The sequence below is a fragment of the Poeciliopsis prolifica genome, unplaced genomic scaffold (genome assembly GCF_027474105.1).
Source record: "Poeciliopsis prolifica strain line A6 unplaced genomic scaffold, Auburn_PproV2 SCAFFOLD003, whole genome shotgun sequence".
NCBI classification, from domain to species: Eukaryota; Metazoa; Chordata; class Actinopteri; order Cyprinodontiformes; family Poeciliidae; genus Poeciliopsis; species Poeciliopsis prolifica.
Window position 1 is genome coordinate 6,608,299 of NW_026562378.1, and position 18,311 is coordinate 6,626,609.

At 37.7% G+C, this 18,311-nt stretch overlaps 1 protein-coding gene across 4 annotated transcripts in view; it reads right to left on the reverse strand.

Annotated features, from left to right (window-relative positions):
• slc2a9l2 (solute carrier family 2 member 9, like 2) overlaps positions 1-18,311 on the reverse strand; it is a 98,484-nt gene that overhangs the window by 22,627 nt on the left and 57,546 nt on the right. For all 4 annotated transcript variants that reach the window (XM_055026965.1, XM_055026966.1, XM_055026964.1 and 1 more), the window contains 2 exons: positions 17,105-17,206; positions 16,614-16,689 (listed from right to left, as the gene is read on the reverse strand). In XM_055026965.1, the coding sequence (XP_054882940.1) occupies positions 16,614-16,689; positions 17,105-17,206 (178 nt within the window). The remainder of the gene's footprint in view (positions 1-16,613; positions 16,690-17,104; positions 17,207-18,311) is intronic.

Below are 18,311 nucleotides of genomic sequence, written 5' to 3' on the forward strand. Positions count from 1 at the left end.
AATGCCCTTTTAATACAACTTTTAATTCAGTTTTGCATTAAAAGAGTCATTATTTACAAAATGACACTACATGACAACAGTCATAAACATTCATGAAGACTACTTCATGTTCATGACACTTGTTTTGTCACATCTATGCCAGTGTTATGTCAAAGTGCTACCAAAAAAGACCAGGGTATGAAGGTCAAATAAAATCAGGCAAAACGTTTCAGCAAATGTCAACTCAGAACTGATAAAACAAACTTTGTTGTCAAACATTATTCATTGCTGAGTTTTGGAACTAAACAAATGCAGATTGACCTTCTACCTCTAACTTGAATATTTAAGTACTGCTAACAGTGAGAAATGATGCGACCGAATAATTTTTCAATCTCTTTAAAGACAAGATATTATGCAAATCAACTTGTTTGAGCTTTACATCATGCTACACTGACATTTATTCATCAGACACACTTTGACTCATTCATGCAAGTTTGTCAAATGTTTGAATTTTCCATTTGGTGTCACCTATTGAGCCAAAGCACCTCTTTGGAGCTTCGTTCTCCAGCCGAGTCCCTCTCCCACACAGACTAGCAGCTGCAACAATTAGCAAACGCAAATTGCACATCTGCTTGGGTTGTTACATAAAGTACAACGTTCAAAAGAACGTTTGTAAACGGCATCAATGAATACATCCTAATTACATAATAGAAGATTTATCAGAGTTTAACCTTAACCTCTAATCCTTTAAATTAAATGCCACATTAATGGCAGATTGGGCAATGTGACAAACATCTGGACACTACAGAGACTATTTCAGTGCATGTATACTGACACACGTTGCATCTATGATAGATGTCACACTGATTTAGAGGAAACATAAAAGAATAGAAATTAAAAGTAAACTTTCTGGGGCTGTAAGGGAAATTTGTTCATTTAGCTTTTCTTGAAACTCGCGTAGGGTGAGAATCACGGTGGTGTCTTGATTCATTTTAGGTTTATTATTAAAACATCACTTCTCAGCACTAAAATCTTTAGAAATATCATAAAGCAAGGGAACAAAGCAAAACTTAAGTTGTTTGTTATTAAAGGTTTCTATAGAAGGACTAGAATTTTTATATTTAAACTTTTACGTTTTAGAAAGAAAAGGAAACGAATAAATTAGCACTCTGACAGTTTGATGCATGAGTTAATACCTGTCACATATTGGACATAATGGTGTCCAATATGTGTCACACATATTGGACACCTTTTACAGATGAACAGCTTTACACAAAAAACACATCGTCTTTAACTCATCTGTCACTGTAGCTTATGGAAATTGAACTCCAGGTAACAGGAGTCCATGGATTTCTTTGGACACGTCTGCATGTTTGCAGACATGTCTGTAAGTGGCAGCATGCAGTGCTGCATCTTAGACATTATATTTAACACACAGATATACTACTGCTGATGATTTTGCATGTACTATTCGAATGCAAAAGTAATGAAGTCCTAATTACTTTACTACTTTACACACTTTGAGACTACAGAGTGTTAAATGTGCATCCTTAGATGGTCATGTGATTAGTAAGTATGGAGGGAGCAGCCAATCGTGGCCTTCTCTTTCACAGAAAGCTGCCATCTTGTGTGTTATTTCTTCACAATCAGTAAAGAAAATAACAATATCAGATATACATGAATCAAGGCAAGATACGAAGGTGTGACAAAAGCCTAAACATTACCTTGAGTCATAATCCTGTTGCTTTCCAGTGTAATTTAAATTATATTTCATGTTCTGGCTTTTATGCTTTGAGTTATTTCTGTTTTTATTTAGCACAATATTTGTTGTGTATTCTTGGAGTCCTAGCTATCCCACTTCTATCAGATATTTCCCTGGGCCTGGTTGCATTAGTTTTTTATTGCAGTGTGTCCATTTTCATATTTGCCAAATCTCCTCTGTCTTTCTTCTCTGCCAGCTGCCGTGTATTTTGTCTTGATTAAGACTCACTTCATTCTGGTTCCACTAATCACCTCTCCAGCATTTATTAGCCTGTCATTTTCTGTTGCTCATAGTCATATTCTTTGGTGATAACTTTACCGTCCAGTCTGTTCCTTTTCAATTCCTATTTCAAGCCTGCGTTTTTCCATCTCTTTGCCGTTTCTGAATCTTGTTGTTGTTTGGACTTTACTTCCCTTTAACTTAATCATCAACCAATCCATCTCAAGCACTCATCACACAGATATTGATGGGGAAACTGTTTTTTGACATGAGTAACAGAAACTGTCTTTAAGATTCCTCAATATTAGAGTTGACATTCAGCACATTGCAAAAACTTTTAAATTATTTTTTTGTGACACTGGAGAGAACAGCGCTCCAGAATATTTGAAGGAAAATCATCTCTTTAAAACCCAAAATGTCTTACACATACAGCTACACCTTTGCTTCATTTAATATGCGAGGATCTATTAATATCAAATCACTTGCTTCTATCTGCACAACTTGCCTAATCTGCTCACCTTCAGATGTCCTCGAATTGTGAAAAATGACCCGGTGCTATACAATTGTGGAGCAGAATGTTGTAATATTGCAGTCACTCCGTATTGTAGACAGAGGTGGGGAGTAACTAGTTACATTTACTCTGAAAAAACTGAAAAGCATCAAATCTGACTTAATGAAACAATAATAATGAAAAAAAACAACAGATTTACAACAGTCACTGGAGGTTTGTCGTGATATACTTAACATGAAAAGGTGCCCCTCAATTATATTCCCCTCAAGGCCCCATGCCACCTTTTGCCAGGCCCGCATAATGAGCTAGAGCCACTGTGCCACACACCTCTCTGCTGGATGAGGAGATTTAATTTATGTATCACGAGCAGGAACAAGGTTTCTGTTTTGTGACTGCTGAGTTTTTAATAAGGCTGGTTTTTCTAGGCCGGGCTTTATGAGGAGGGATTTTCTGATCTCCACTCTTCACTGTCAGCTGGCCTTGTAGCTCTCATTCATATGTTTACAGCTTCACTCCACTCCACACTTGACTGGAGCAGAGGACATGTAGACGAGGCATTTGACACGGCGTTGTGTATAAAAGAGTAAGCAGAGTTATTAAGGGGAGAGATTAATAACACAGGTCAAACACCTCACAACTGAAACCTCTCTGCCTGGATTTCTAACTATACAGAGAGACAGTAGTTAATCGAGCAGTAGCAAAAGCACCGGAGATGGAATAGCAACTCTGCTTTGGAGAGTACTATGTCTTCTCCCATCCCCTGTTCGGGGAAGCATTGGTTACATACACATCTCTATAAGCTGATGAAAGCCTTGCTCCGTTCTTGGGACTGCTTTGTTTTACAAAATGATGAAGTTTACAGAAAACCTTTAACAGCCTCTTCATGAAGCTGCCATACAACTAAGAAGTGTCTTCAGTCAAAGATTTCCTCAGGATAACAGAAGATCCTGCACACAGTTAATATAATGTATTTTGTTTTTTGGCTTTAGATATAAATTAAGACATGACTTTGCTTTTATAACTACTGAATCAAACAATTTTTCCTCACTCCAATTTTGCAGTTCTCATTTCTACTTATATATAGCAATATAGATATTTGCACAACTAGATGACTTTCATTATTGTACTTGAAACAAAGGATGTGAATGCACAAACAAAGGACAATAATGTCAATAGTAAGGCCATAATATTTTCTCTAATGTTTGAAACATGTTTTGTCATCAAAACAGCTCTTTTATCATAATAATGTATTCATATAGAGAATTGCATTTGTAGTTTTTATTGAGCCCGCAGAAGAATATTCTATTAAAGTGCATATATCAAAGAATAATTCCATATTCACATAAATCTAACACCTTACTTGCATCTGTGTATGCACCATCCTTTACAATTTTTCAATTTCACAATCAGTATTTAATATATAAATCCATATCGCACACAGTGAAGTTTAAGGTTAGCAAGAATTGTTTTTCTCTCAGATTCTTTAATTAGTATTATCTGACCTGGGGTTTCTTCCCAGGGACACATGCTCAAAAAAATCAATGTGGAGAGGCACCAAAGAGGCATCGCAATCAGACGGCCAGAGCACCCTGGCTGTAAATGCAGAAGAGCTGCAGCTTTGCACTAAACTCCCCTGAATAATGAAACTCTTTCACCTTATGTCTCAAAATGAGCTCTGCCATCCAGAAGAGAAAGAGCATGATCTCGGTCACGATCCATATCAACGGAGGAAGACTAGAAAACTAAGAGTTTTGCTTTTTGGCTTAGTTTTTCCTCTACAATAGTGGAACAGAGGAGGGGAGGCACTGGTGCAGAATAGAACCCTCTGCCCATCAATCTGCCCTTCATCCTCCCATCATTGCACAGATGCTTAAACTAGAGTTAAAATAACAATTTTATCTTAACCAAATCAGATGGTAATCCAAAACGATTTGTATAATCAGATGTAAATCATTTGAGGCATGCAGTCTATCACAGTCTCATTTAGAAAAAAATAAGATAAAATAATCCCTCACAACATTATATTTCACGTCTCCCGAAATGAGAATCTAATTGTTTAGTTCCTCATGTCCGCTTGTCAGGAAGTGTTTCCACAACAACTCCAATATCTCTCTATACCAACTAAGTCATTCAATCACACTGTTGGTCATCCGACTCGTTTATTACCAAATTCCCTGGTGAGAGGTGATTCGTCTTGTTCAATTGTTTTCTGTCCGATCCACACAGGCCTATCTGTCAGCACTCTCTATCTGTTTCTCTTTGTCCTGGCAAAATCGCTTCTGCATGAGAGATGAATGTGTAACACCATCCAGGTAAAGCGAGACTAAAATGTTAAAACACAAACCTTCTTATGAAAAAAAAATGAAGTTCTCATCTATTTCACGCTCATGATTAATGTGGATAATCTGCTGGAACCTCAGAGAGTTGCGTTATGATGGATTAATCCTGCATTTTCTGTCTCGCACAGACAAAGCCTTTAACCCTATTGTATTTTAAAAAACTGTAATTTACAACATCAACATTGGGTTTGTCACCTCATAACAGTTTTCAAACGGATCCATAAAACTTTTATTGTTTTGTTGAAAAGTTTAATAATGAGTCAATATATTAGGTTTTTCTAATGACAGTGAAGTAGTAACAATATTTTTAAAGTTGTCATCAGTTGGCTGAAGGTGCAGCCATCTTGATTTTAGCCCCATTTAGCAGCACATTTTTTTCAAGCAGCATTATTCTGTGATTGTGATTTTTTATAAATCCTATTTTCTGTTTTAAAGCTTTAATTTAACAGTGATTCTCAATTTGAAGACTCAACATAAAATAAACTGATAATAAGCTAAATATTTTAGTGTTTTGCCTCATAGGTGTCAAAATACTTCTCTGGGAAGAAAAGCAATTGGAAAACATCTGGACTTGCCAATACCTGCCTTTCAATGGTTTGCACTGAGTCATTATCTTTGGTTGAGACTTAATTTCCATCCGGACAATGAGAGGTTCAGCATGATTTGACAAACAACAACAATATCCCTTTCATCACCGTAGAATGAGTGTCTGCAGTGACTGCCTCAGCTGCTTTTCAATAATCAGCCTCCGGCAGCTTCTCACTGGCCTGCATAAAAGATGCCATTTACATTTTATCGCAAATTACATATCAGGGGAATAAAAATAAACAGGTGGGCGACTCTGAAGACACACCCGGTTGTATGTGGGTGAATATTTTTAAAACTGACTGGATATTCGAGTACAGAACATGGTCGGGGAAGGATGGTGTGGATTCCTAACAAACTGATGTGTCTCAACCTTTGTGGTCAGTTAATCAGGGAAATGGGGGACTAAACTATTCAGACACAACTGAAACTTAATTAATAAGAAGGTCAGCATACAAATGAAGCAGCAAAATATTATCGTGGCCTTTGCTTGCTTCAATGTGGGAAAGGTTGCCGTTAAAGTGTCTGGTCTTTAGCGATGCGTTCTGACCTCCATGGCAAAGGAGGGTAATTTGTAGCAATACCCCTTCAATTGGAAAATAACACCTGATTGCTTCCAAAGACATGTTATATACATTTTTTTGATGGGATATGCAATGATGGCTGGAGTTCTCTATGATAATTCAAATTTGAAGACTTCTCTTCAAATTCACTGTTTCTGTTGTATCCTAACTAGATTGTAAAATGCGACCTGAAAGAACAACCCCCCCCCAAAAATTGAGATGGCAATGTACACTGTTTATTGAGAACCAGATTTAAAATCAAACAATCATCAGCTGATCAGAAGCTGAAACTCATAGCCCCAGAAAACACAAAACAGGACATTAAAAAATACTCTGATTCTAAATTAAATTAATATCTATCATGAGTTAGTAACATCGCCAGCAGTGTCATATTCACTGCACATCCTGGCAGAGCTGCACCCAGACCAATGCTACTGTCTGTTGCCATAACTCATTAACACTGGCTGACTTTTACACTGAGCTTCTGAAGTCACAAGTGTCAATCGAGCTTAATATTGACTCAATCTTTTTATCTTTGTCATAGCTGAAGATTTTTTTATTTAAAAAAAAGTATTTTTTCTTCTCAGAAAAGAAATCTGTGCTCATAATACAGCTACGTACTTTGAACACAGGGAGCCAGCTTACCATCTGCCGTGCTTTTCACGCTTGTCATTTCTTTACGTTCTAAAGAAGAGGAGCGGACAAGCTCAACGCAGCGGATATGTAAGCACGAAAAAAAAGCAAGTCATCTTGTTTTTGCAAAGGTAAAGATGTTAATCTTCAGAGATCAAATTCTAAAGTTGATTAAAAACAACCCAACTAATAACTAAGGAGCAAAATATTACCTTGCCGTAGTTGCGTCTAAAAACATGCAGAGTTAAAAACAGGCAGAGTGCATTGTGTTTGGCTCTACGTGTGATTCCACATTTTAAAGGGAGAACTAGCAAAGTGAATCACAAACATCTGACACATCTGTGGAAAGAAGAACTACAACAACAACAAAAAACATTTAAAACATCCATTTATTGCCATTTGCTTTTCACATGTTTGTGTTTCAATGCAGAAACAAACATGGGCGGAGAAATGGTTATAGGTTTTTATTGCTACCTAGCAGCAAATTAAATAGCAAATCTCGCTGTTATCTAATTTGACTTACTCATGTTAATACTTTTTTGTTCAAGAGCAAAAAAAAAAAAACAAAAACACACATTAAAAAAAAAATCTCTCATAAAAATCAGGTTCTGAATCTTTTCTGTATTTATTCTAAAAAGGCAAAAATGCTTTGACCTCGGTCCATCCTGGTTGTGCTTCAAGTTCAATCCTTTCTTCTCAAAAGCAGTGGGAGTTCCTACTGATACGATACACTTTTCTAGTATCACATTTCTTTCTCAGCTAACTTTCTTCCTAATACAACAGTGTGCTCATAAGAGACGTATCTTTGTTGAAATAATGTGTAAATAATGACTAATTCCTTACATGAAACTAATGAACAACAAGACATTTTCCTGATGGAAAATCAAGAAGTACGGTTAGCTTGATAGACGTTTTTGATAGACTCCTTAGGCTCACCTGAAACCTTAATGTTACTCCCAGAAAGTTTATTTGTGTGTGGCTGAAGGTAAAAATGCTCCATTTATGTTTAAAACACAACAAATGAAAAACACAGTAAAAAGGGCTACATGTGGTCAAAAAGGATCATTCAATTGTGTGAACCACTTTGCTGCTTGCTTTTGATGTTCCATCAAAGACATGAAAATGAAAACGACGAGCGTCGTCGGAAAATTTGTATCTATTTTAAGGACGGAAAACTTTGAAAACGGTAGTAAAAGTGCGATTATGGTTTACCTGCCGCATTCGCAGACTCCAATATTTTTCTCATTCCATGAAAATAAGACCCTGCACCACTGCAGGACTTTCATCTCAGGGAAGAAATTGCAGGGATCATATAGAATGTGATGTGATAAAAAGAATAGGCTGAATAGAGATCGTTACAGTGGAGGTTATTATGTTTCAATTCCAGCTCCGCTGTGTGTTATCTTCACTTGAATCAGAAGAAGCCGAATACGATTTAGCAGCCGAGGAAGTTTGAACTTATTTTAAACAAGAAACCTCCTGTTTGGTTGAATTTCTTTTGCAGCAAGGCTGAAGATATCTGCTACATTTCTGCTGTTTGAGATTAAATATATATTGCTGCAGTGGCTGAGAGATTACTGATAAATCATTTTACTGGTACGTTGTGATTTAGAACTGTCCAAAACGTCTAGCGTCCCAGATAATGTTGAAACAGCTGCTGTGTTCTTTGTGTACACAACCAGTAAAGCTCTACATAATACCTAATATGTAGTCTGTACATTAAATTATAAGTTATATTTTCATAATTTTTGACCTGTAATATACTAACAATGAAATATTTTGCCAATAAATTATATAATCTGTATGCATACATAGAGAACTAAAACTAGCTACCAAATGCACAGCAAATTGTCGTGTAGTTTTAAAATGCGTATAAAATTAGATAGAGCATTCACACATTTCCCATGTTTCAGTCTCACACCTCCAACACACTTATTTCTTGTGTTTTCTCGTCTTTCTGTTGCAGATAAAGACAATCTGATGCATTTATCCAAATAGTCAGGATCAACAAAGAGCAAATACAGTGGGAATGCTTTTGTCAGGACTCTGGGTTTTTTGTTTTAGTGCACTTTAGGTTCGCCCTTCATGGTCATTTCAGTTTTATTATTTGAGGTTATTTAGTGTGATTAGAATTGCCTTGTTTTTTTCCTTATCTGCAGCCCTTCAGAGTGTTTCTAGTTGGGTTTATTCTTTAGCCAGGTTCAGTTTTTCCTGTATGTCAGACTGTATGTCAGACTCTATGTCGAGCTACTTTAGTGATTGTAGTTTATTTTTATTTAATAGTTCCCCCAGTAGTGTTTTCAGTTATTTTGTCACTTTAGGTTTATTCAGTCTTTCTTTGGTAATTCTAGTTAGATTATCTCTGTGCATATCTTCTAGTTTCTCTAGCTCTAGATCCTCTAGTTCTTATTCGTTTTAGAGGTATTTTCAGCTCCCTGGTGTTTCCTCCCTGTTTTTTCCCAGTATATCTCCTTGGCTTCCTGTGCGATCTTCTCCCTGCCCCTCAGCTAGCTTCTGAGCCAACTACTCATACCTGCAACCAGTTATCTCATCTTGTTAGCTCCATTAATCCACTTACTCCTTCCCAGTATTTAAGCTCTTGTATTCCAGTCACAACTCGACATTCACCCTGATCGTCGCTACCCATGTTTTCCTTCCTGGATCGCCTGTTGTTCTCTTGTGTTTCCAGTTTGTTTTGTTTTTGAGTTTTCTTGTACCCTTGGATTTTGGATTTTTTTGTTGGTTGATTTTCTTCCCTAAAACAGCCACTTGTTTCTACGTTTACTGCCTGCAGCATTTGGGTCCACTGCCACACCACATCATGGCAGAGAAAACTCAGGCTGAGATGAGACAGAGCAAGCAAGTTGAGAACTTGACTATTTTAACTAAGATAAGTCTAAGACTGTAACCTTGCAAACCAAATCAGTCCCAGAGACTCTAACAATCAGCTCGTCCTGTTTGAACAGTAAATAAATAATAAATGAATGTGAGCAATGTCTTGAATATGTCAATCATTTGCTGTGAAGCACCTCCACTAAACCATTTTTAGTGATTTTGAGGTGAGAATAGCTAAAAAGAAACATGAGTAAAAGTGAAGAATTGCAGTCAAGACCGACAATTGATCTTACTTTAAATAAAACTGTGTGTGACAGAAAAGAACATGACAGATATTTAGGCAAAACATCACAAGTCATTTGTGCCTCGCAGTAATTTGTCCTTCTGCAGAGAGCTGCAACATTTTCCATTGTTTTAAAACCATCAGGAGCTCTGAGAGGAGGAGGAAGGTGCTGAAGTCAGCTCCTGACAACGCAGTGAAAACCCCAGTGGGCCCTGTGGCTAATGTCTTTTGACACCTGAATACTTGGAAGTGCACAGGTCCTCACAGCATCAGTGTGTCTATTCGTAGGTAACGAGGAACCGGCCCCGTGTGGCGGTCCAGTTCGCAGCATTCACTCGAGATAATAGGTGTCTCTGCAGTTAGCAGAAACAAATTGTCTCATAAACCAAGTACAGAATAACTTTTGGCCTGTGAATTTGCTGTCTGTAGCAGTTTATTTAGGGAGAACGTGACTCAAAATGGTTCAGGTGCAACTAAGAGCACAGTGTTCCACAATAAATGCTCCTTTTCTATGTTCAGTATGGATCAGTTTACCCTCAAAAAGATAGTTTATTGATGATAAAATTTTTTCCCCCAACAATGCTGGTTAAGATCAATAAAACATACGTTTGTCTTTCTCTCTCCATGTGCTGTGGTTTCTTCCAGTGAGTTTTTCAGCATGAGGAACTGGCAAATATAAATCGTCCAGTTAGCAATCTTTGCAGGTCCACTTGACAGCTTCCTCAACAGCAAAGTCTGTCAGGAGTGAATTTTATTACCCCTACTCTACAGAAATCTGAAGCCATGTGAAGATCAGGTTTTTTTGTGACTGTGTCAAACGTTTGCAACACAAACTTCTGTTTTATAAGTTGTGCCACAATAAACCGCCAGGAAAGTAAACCAGGAGCCACAACAGTAGGAAGAAGAACTACGAAGCTGCTTTTACAAAACTGTCTTGTGACCAATATGTAATATCAACCAGATATGAGATTACGACAAATAACCAGTGAAGTGACTAACACTGATTATTTCTTCATCATAGCAACGTTACTAGGTCTTTTATATTAGACACCAGGTGAATGCCTTGTAATCAAACCCAATGTACTAGAAACAATAAGAGATTTATAAACTAATCATTTTGTACTTTGAGTTGAAGTAGCTCTTGAATTGAAATGGCCAAATTATGATTTTGACAATGGGCAAATTATGATGGCTGGATTACTGGGTCGATGTATCCCCAAAGTTACACGTTTTTTGGGAACTTTGTGGCATTTTTTTTTTGTTTGTTTGTTTGTTTTCTTCAAAATTTATCCAAGGAAGGATAAGAGCAACAGAGTCATTCAAGTTTAATGTATGAATATGGTCCGATAGGTCACCCTCAAACCAAATGGGTCACCGTATACTGAGAGCCACTGCAACTCAGAGCACTGAAGACATTACTGCATTCCCATTCATGGAAACAGTATTCCCTGATAGTTGGGGTCTCTTTCATCATGGTAATGCTCCTGCCACAAAGCAACAATGGTCCAGTAACACTTTGGTAAGCACAACCATTTTGAGGTGCTAACTTGTTCATTGAAATTCCCCAGAGCTCAACCAAATTCAGCTTCTCAGGAACGTGTTGGACAAACAAGTGCTATCCACGTAATCTCAACTTGCAAAACTTCAAGGATCTGCTCTTAAAACCTTGGTGCAAGATACATCAGAAACCATATAGAGGTCTAGTGGAGTCCAATCCTCTAAGGCATGGGTCGCCAGCCCCTGGGCTGCGGACCAGTACCAATTTGTGGACCAATAGGTACCGGGCCGCGCAATAAATAATTAAACATTTCCATTTTATGTATTATTTGAGTCTGGAGGATCATTTATTCTGAAAATCATTTAGCCGGATTCTCTCGGTTACATCTTGCGCGCCAACATTGAGCCACAAGCATCAAAATGAGAAAGAAACAGATCAGATTCTTTGGAAAGTTTCTTTGTGAAGGGAAAAGGCCCAGAGAAGAGACAAGAAAATGGATTTATCCCGGAAGGTGATTCACATATTCCAAGCTGCTCTGCATGATGTGGTGATCAGAATGAAATTCCAAAAAAACCCAACAAACCAAACGTAAATTGAGAATGATCAAACACGGATGACGATGTAGAAGCAGTAGTGATAGTCTGTGGGCTCATTTTAAGCGATAAAAGACGAAACAAAAGAAAAGGCGTTTGATAAAAGACGGTGGGAGTCGTTCTTTTTGCTGCACTGTGATTTGGAGATGAGTTATGTTTTTCGTAGTTAACATTTTTAACTGAATAAACATAAACACATATAATAAACGCATATAAAAATTACCTTTATGTATCTTCCTACATATCACCTCTATCCACCGGACTCTTGGTTGGCATGTCAACTGTTTGGGTTTCCCCTTCGTTCTTACGTCACCGCGCTTTCTGATCATTCAACAGGCTGCGTTTTCACTCCCAGTCAGGAAAAACCACACAGGCTGCCATAATCGGGCCAAGACAATGTTGAATATGCCCCATTTTAGATTGGGTATGTTCAACACACAGCCACGTAACACACCACACACTACAGGACGTTGTAGGATTGTTGTCAAGGGAAAATCGGGACAAAAAAAGGGCTTTAGCAGGAACAGCAACATGCAGATTATGTGTCAGTTTCTTATGACTTACATAGGAATAGCGTGAAAAAGTATGTTTTTTGCTTTTATACAAGAGGGATATATGGCCTTTCCAGGCCTATCAAAGACATTTTTTTAAGATATGCCATAGGGAGAAGAGAGAAGACAGCCATATCATGTTCAGATACATTTAACCTTAAATCCTGGGTCTCTTTTTGAGAGTTTTTGCTATAAAATGACAGGTGAAAGATAAATGGAAAGTAACTGAACTACACGGTTTCTTTGAATTGTTGTAGCATCACAATGCAGCAAACACTCAACAGAACATAAACAAAATCAATACTGATGTTACAGAGTGAAAGTAAATGAATGTAGCACACAATAAAAAGTTAGAGAAAAAAATTTCAGCACAAAAAGTGGCACTCCATCTATTTCTCACCATAGGAAGTTATTCCATCTTATAAGAATTGTTTTGGGAGGTGGGAAAAAACTTCAAAACATGTTTACCCATTCAAAGCAAAAGGATGTGTGCAAAACATAAAGTCCACTAATCTGTCCTGTCTCAGTGCTTAATGGATAAACTAAGTGCTCCAGCTGACGACATGCAGAATGTAAGCTTTCCCCTGCAGCCTGCAGTTTTGATGTCACAGGTCTGCGTCAGACGCTGGAGGACCAGCACACCGTGGTGAGAGAAGAGCATCTGGAAAAACACATTACTGCAGAAAAGCACACACTGCTGGAATGCTACCATACAACAAGAGCAATAAAAGAGGCCATATGTAGATATGTTTCCCCTATCAGAATGCAAACTGTCATCTTGTTCAGCCTGCAGAATGCAGAACAGGGCAGCGGGATGTTGCTCTTGTCTCCCATCTTGTTAGTTTGCTGCATGTGGTCTTATTAGCTTTCATGCACAGACCATTTACACTGGTTGTGGGACAGCTTGGGGGAGGTGGTGTCTTAATCCAATATTTTTATAGTTTTGACAACAGGGGCAAACTCCACAGTCATGACAGCAAGAGAATGAGCTGTTTAATAACTGTGTCAGGCTGCTAAAGGAGGTCAATAAATCTAAAAGCGAATCATGTTTTTTGTTTTGTTTTGAAGAGCATCTGATGTTTTGGGCATTAAACATAAATGTCAGTTTGATTTTCTTAGCAAAAGTCTATCTAAAAAAATATTTAGGTTATACGACATTTTAAAACCAGGCACAAAGAAAAGACACAAGAATTTGTCTCTACACACAAAACATAAAAGTCTCCACAACTTCTCAGCAATTTCTCCATCGCCTCTGTGGCAATAGTCTCAGGATTCCAATGATTCCCAGATGCAGCCAAAAGCAATTTAAGGACCCAATTAAATTTGGCCAGATAAATCTGCACCAAGCCAACCTGTCAATGCCTCCGTTTGGTGAATAAAGACATGCCTCAGCAGACTGCTGTTCCACTTGTCAATCATATGAAAAGCCTAAAATTCAGGTTAGCACATAAAATGTGTCCCATATATATTAACAGCTTTGAAAAGAACCCAAGTAGATCCTCTTCTTTTGAATGGTGCTGAACAACTGGGGCCGCAGAATTTTAGAAGAATATTTAATTGTGATATCACTGCTGGGAGTTGTGAATCCGATAGAAAAAAAAAATGTACTCTCACTTTTGGGACACTGTTTACGTAGTGTCACCGTCAATCTCAATGAACTCCAGGACCTCAGGCACCAAGAAAATAAACCAGGTTTGGCCATTGAGAAAAGTTGAACTGCATTCAAGTTCCCAGACATGTTAAAAAAATTTGCAAAACTTACGACTCACCACTGAAATATAGCAACCTACCAAATAACTCTTTCTTTGAAACAAATATATGCCTTTAAATTGGCTAATTATACCAATTCATAACTTCCTGTTCCATTATGTGATTTCCCTCTAATTTTACATGCTTGTATTAAACACCTTTCCATACAGTTGTAATGCTTCTTTGAAAGAAAAAGGCTTTTTGTCTTCTCATTACAGATTCAGCAACTTATCATAATGTTGCTTGTGTTCTCTTTTTCGCTTCACATTTCTCGTTTTTCCATAGTCTGCACAAACTGCTTTCATAAATACTGTTGCAGAATAACAAGATGACATATAATGACATCAAATCCAGAACTTGAATTGGTAATAGGTATACTACGTATGAAGTATAGATACGCACAGTTTCACTTCTTTTGTGGTATAATTTTAGAACACCCAAGTGCAGAAGAAAGCAAAATGAAGTTCTCATCAAGCTGGATGTTGTCCCTTTTGGCAGCAGATGTATTAAAGCCTGCAAAAAGCCAGGAAGAAACTCCCAAAGGAATCTCATTTTTTTTATATAGGGCAATTCTGCAAACACAAACTTTCACAGCGTCAGCACAACATCCGCTACACACGCACATCAGGGGTGGTACAGCGGAGCATGACGAGTCATTGAGGACCACAACAGCCAAGCACTGCGCGTCTTTTTATTTTTATTACTTGAAGAGTGCATTATTAAAATAACTAACAGCAGGTTTGCGGCATTTGATTTCCCACAGTTTGTTTTAAGGTTTCACTTTAAAGGAAGCTGAATTCACTGGCCGTGATTTTGTTCTGTGGCACTAGAGATTAAAACTTAATGCTGTTGCCCTTTGTAGAACCGAAAAGTAAGCACCTTTTATATTGAGTGTCTACAGTTCTGTGAAAAAGGGTTTGATACAGGTGGCACTCGCAGTCAATGTAAATTAATATTTATTCATCTTGATTAAGCTATGCAAACCAACCAGGCACTATTTGAGAAGCTGATTTCCCTCCTAAACCTATTACCTAGCCAAGTTTTTTTTTATTTCACTGATGAGTAATTTTGGCCCACATTTTCTTTAACCTTCTTATAATTTAGCCACATTAAAGGGTTTCCAGCTATAAACCGCCTCTCAGTTTGATGCTGTAAATACGTTTTCACAGCAGTACATGAACCTGATGATGGGAAGTTTATGTTTAAAGCAAATCAAAGAAAAAAACATTTTAGAAATGGCTTAATTCCATCTCTGAATAGAGGATAAAGCAGCATAAAATTCACTGAATGTGATACAGAATATCAGCAGGTAAAGGGAAAGCTCACTTTTAAATATTATTACAATATATTTTGAACAGTATTTTATCCATTGGACAAAACATGTTCATGGGTCACTAACTGGACTCCGTAACATTTCTGCAAACCCCAGGAAGAAAACGCGTACTTACTGGAAATAACCATTTCCAACAAAAGAAAAAGCAGCGAGCTTCAATTAACAAAGAGAAAATGTAAAGATTGGTTCAGCAGAAAACTCTGCATGTGGCATAATGCAGCCACGAATCTGTGAACATATCGAAGTAGGTCATAGATAATAGGTGGGTTCATTATAGAAAAGCAAAATTCTTTGAAAATCAGTGGAAGAGAGTTTGGAACAGAGAGCGATGTATAGGTAAGAACTTAGAAAAAAGCTGTGACCATTCCCTTTGTTGTACTTAAGAAAAAAAATTCACACACACAAAGAAACTAACTTCATGTTTCAGAGCATTAGTGAAATATCTGGGTCACAATTCCCATGTTGAAGCCAATTCAGAGGTAAGAGTGGCTCCTCATTTATCCACTCAAATGCTCGAAGCACAACTGGGGCTTTCCCTCTTGTGAATACTTTCCTTTTCTCTCCCAGTGAGTAGTTTTACTCATTTCAAGGGGCTATAAATTATCTGTGCACTACACAGCAATCTTTCTCAATGATCACCACAGTAGGGCACTTTAGCAAGACTCTGGTGACCACAAAGTTTTTCCAGAGTAGGGTGTCGGTGTTGTGCTCCCTGCAGCTGAAGGTTTTGCCAGAGCTTCCTCTCTTTCCCTTATTTGACTAAATGACATGATCTAATGAGCTTCACCTCCAAATCCATATGTAATCAACAGGAAGACTCTTTCCTCCCATTTTACAGGCACTTTGCTGGATGAACGTTCCCAGGAGACATGAATATTACAGTGAAGGCTTCACTTTGACATAAAAACTCAACCTCTTACCAAGACCCCACGCTCTCACATTCTTGTATCTGCAGCGTCATGCATATACAGTGCAGTACAGGTCCTGTTTAGTATGCAAATATAGGACAACATCTTTCACTATGACATGCTGGTTAGCTGATTATTCAGGACCTCACATGGGAAAGCCCTATTGATCAACCAAGTGCACAGAATAACTGCAGAAAAAAAATGAAATCAGCCCACTCGTTCAGATCTACACAGTACCTATGCAGCCGTTTGAAGGAAAGAGGTGGTTTTACCTGGTCCCGAGCAAAAGCCTGCGATGACGGCCAGTATGCAGATGTAACTGAGATATGGCATCCATGAAAAACTGTCCTGGAACGACACAATGTAAATGCTTCGTGTCAAGTCACTCAAAGACCCTCTGATGCAATGCAGAAAACATCATGCTTTGGGGAAAATTCCCTCTCGTAAGAACAGGGGAACTTAAGAGTTAATGTGAAGGTGATTAGATGTAAACCCAAGCTGATCCTAGAAGAAAACCAGTTTTGAGGCAGCAAATGGCTTCAAAATTACATCATATATATATACATATACATATATATATGTGTGTGTGTAATATACATATACATTTTTTAAGTATCTGTGCAAACTCCACTTTTTTCACAAAGAGAAACCTTGTTTCAATTAGCAGCTTGATAGTAGCAATCAGACACGTGCGCGTGCGTCTGGATTTGCTGTAATTATACTTCAGATACAATTTAGCTTGCAGAGTAGAAAAATGGCTCACCTGGAAGTTGAGGAAAATTGTCAGCAGGCTGAAGAATACAGCCATGGAGGAGAAACCAAAGATAAGGAGGGGTCTTCTCCCAATCCGCTCAATCACCAGGCCCTAACGATGAGACACGAACAGAAAATAAGGTAATATTTATTGATAACTAATGTGAAATCCAAGGCACGGCAATTTCAAACGCTTTAAAGATAGTAGATATAATGCCATTTTGCTTCATATTGCTGTTTTTGAAAAGAAAAAGATTGAAAATTAGTAAAAAATGCAGTTTGTCTTTATATAAAAGAGAAGTTGAATATTTGTTTAGTTATTTCAATGTAAATCAAACAAGCTTCTGCAGTCTACACACCTGACTCAGACTTCATATCAAAGCTACAATGCAGCTTTGATATGTCTAACACACAAAGCAGTGCTATTATTTAGTTTCATCGAGGTTTAGCTTTATTCTTCATGGCTGCAGGAAATGCCTAAACTATGTTTTGAGAATAGCACTGGGTTTTCAGATATTGCTACATTAAAAGACTCCTGGTAGGTCATGAAATTGACCAGAATGGACAGATTTCACTTTCATTCAGACATTATCCAAAATAGGTTTGTCTTGCAACATGAAGAACAAGGTGAGCTGTGGCGATTCGGTTATAAACAAGCCATAACAGCATGTCGTCTGATCCAGCTCGTGTAAATTTTGTAGAGTGGATTTATAGATCATATGTGTGACTGCTGCGCTGACATGTCATAACTGAGGTAAAGACAGCAGATTACGAGAGGGCAGCAAGTGAGGAAATCAATCAATCAATCAATCAAACACAATAAAATGGACTCGATATTGATTCGGACCAGAAGATTAGGTTTTGAAGATGACAGTTATCTTTGTCACCACTTGTTTCGGCCTTTATTTCCATGTTGTTTTCCATCGTGGTTTGTAGATCATCTCAGACTCTTTCTCACATCAGAGAAAAGGCCACAAGTGGTAGAAAAACAGCCTGAAACTCAAACCTTTGTGTTCGTCTTCTACGTTAACAGTAATAATAGCCAAACCTCACGACACCCAGTGAGGTGACCCAGATGGTCACCAAGGCGAAACATTAGTTTTTTTTTTGCATGCTTTTTAAACTTCACATTATTTCTGTATATTGCTTGTATTTTCCTATTTTTATGTAATAATAATACAGTTATCGCAGCTAAAATGTATCTTTGTTTCTCAAGG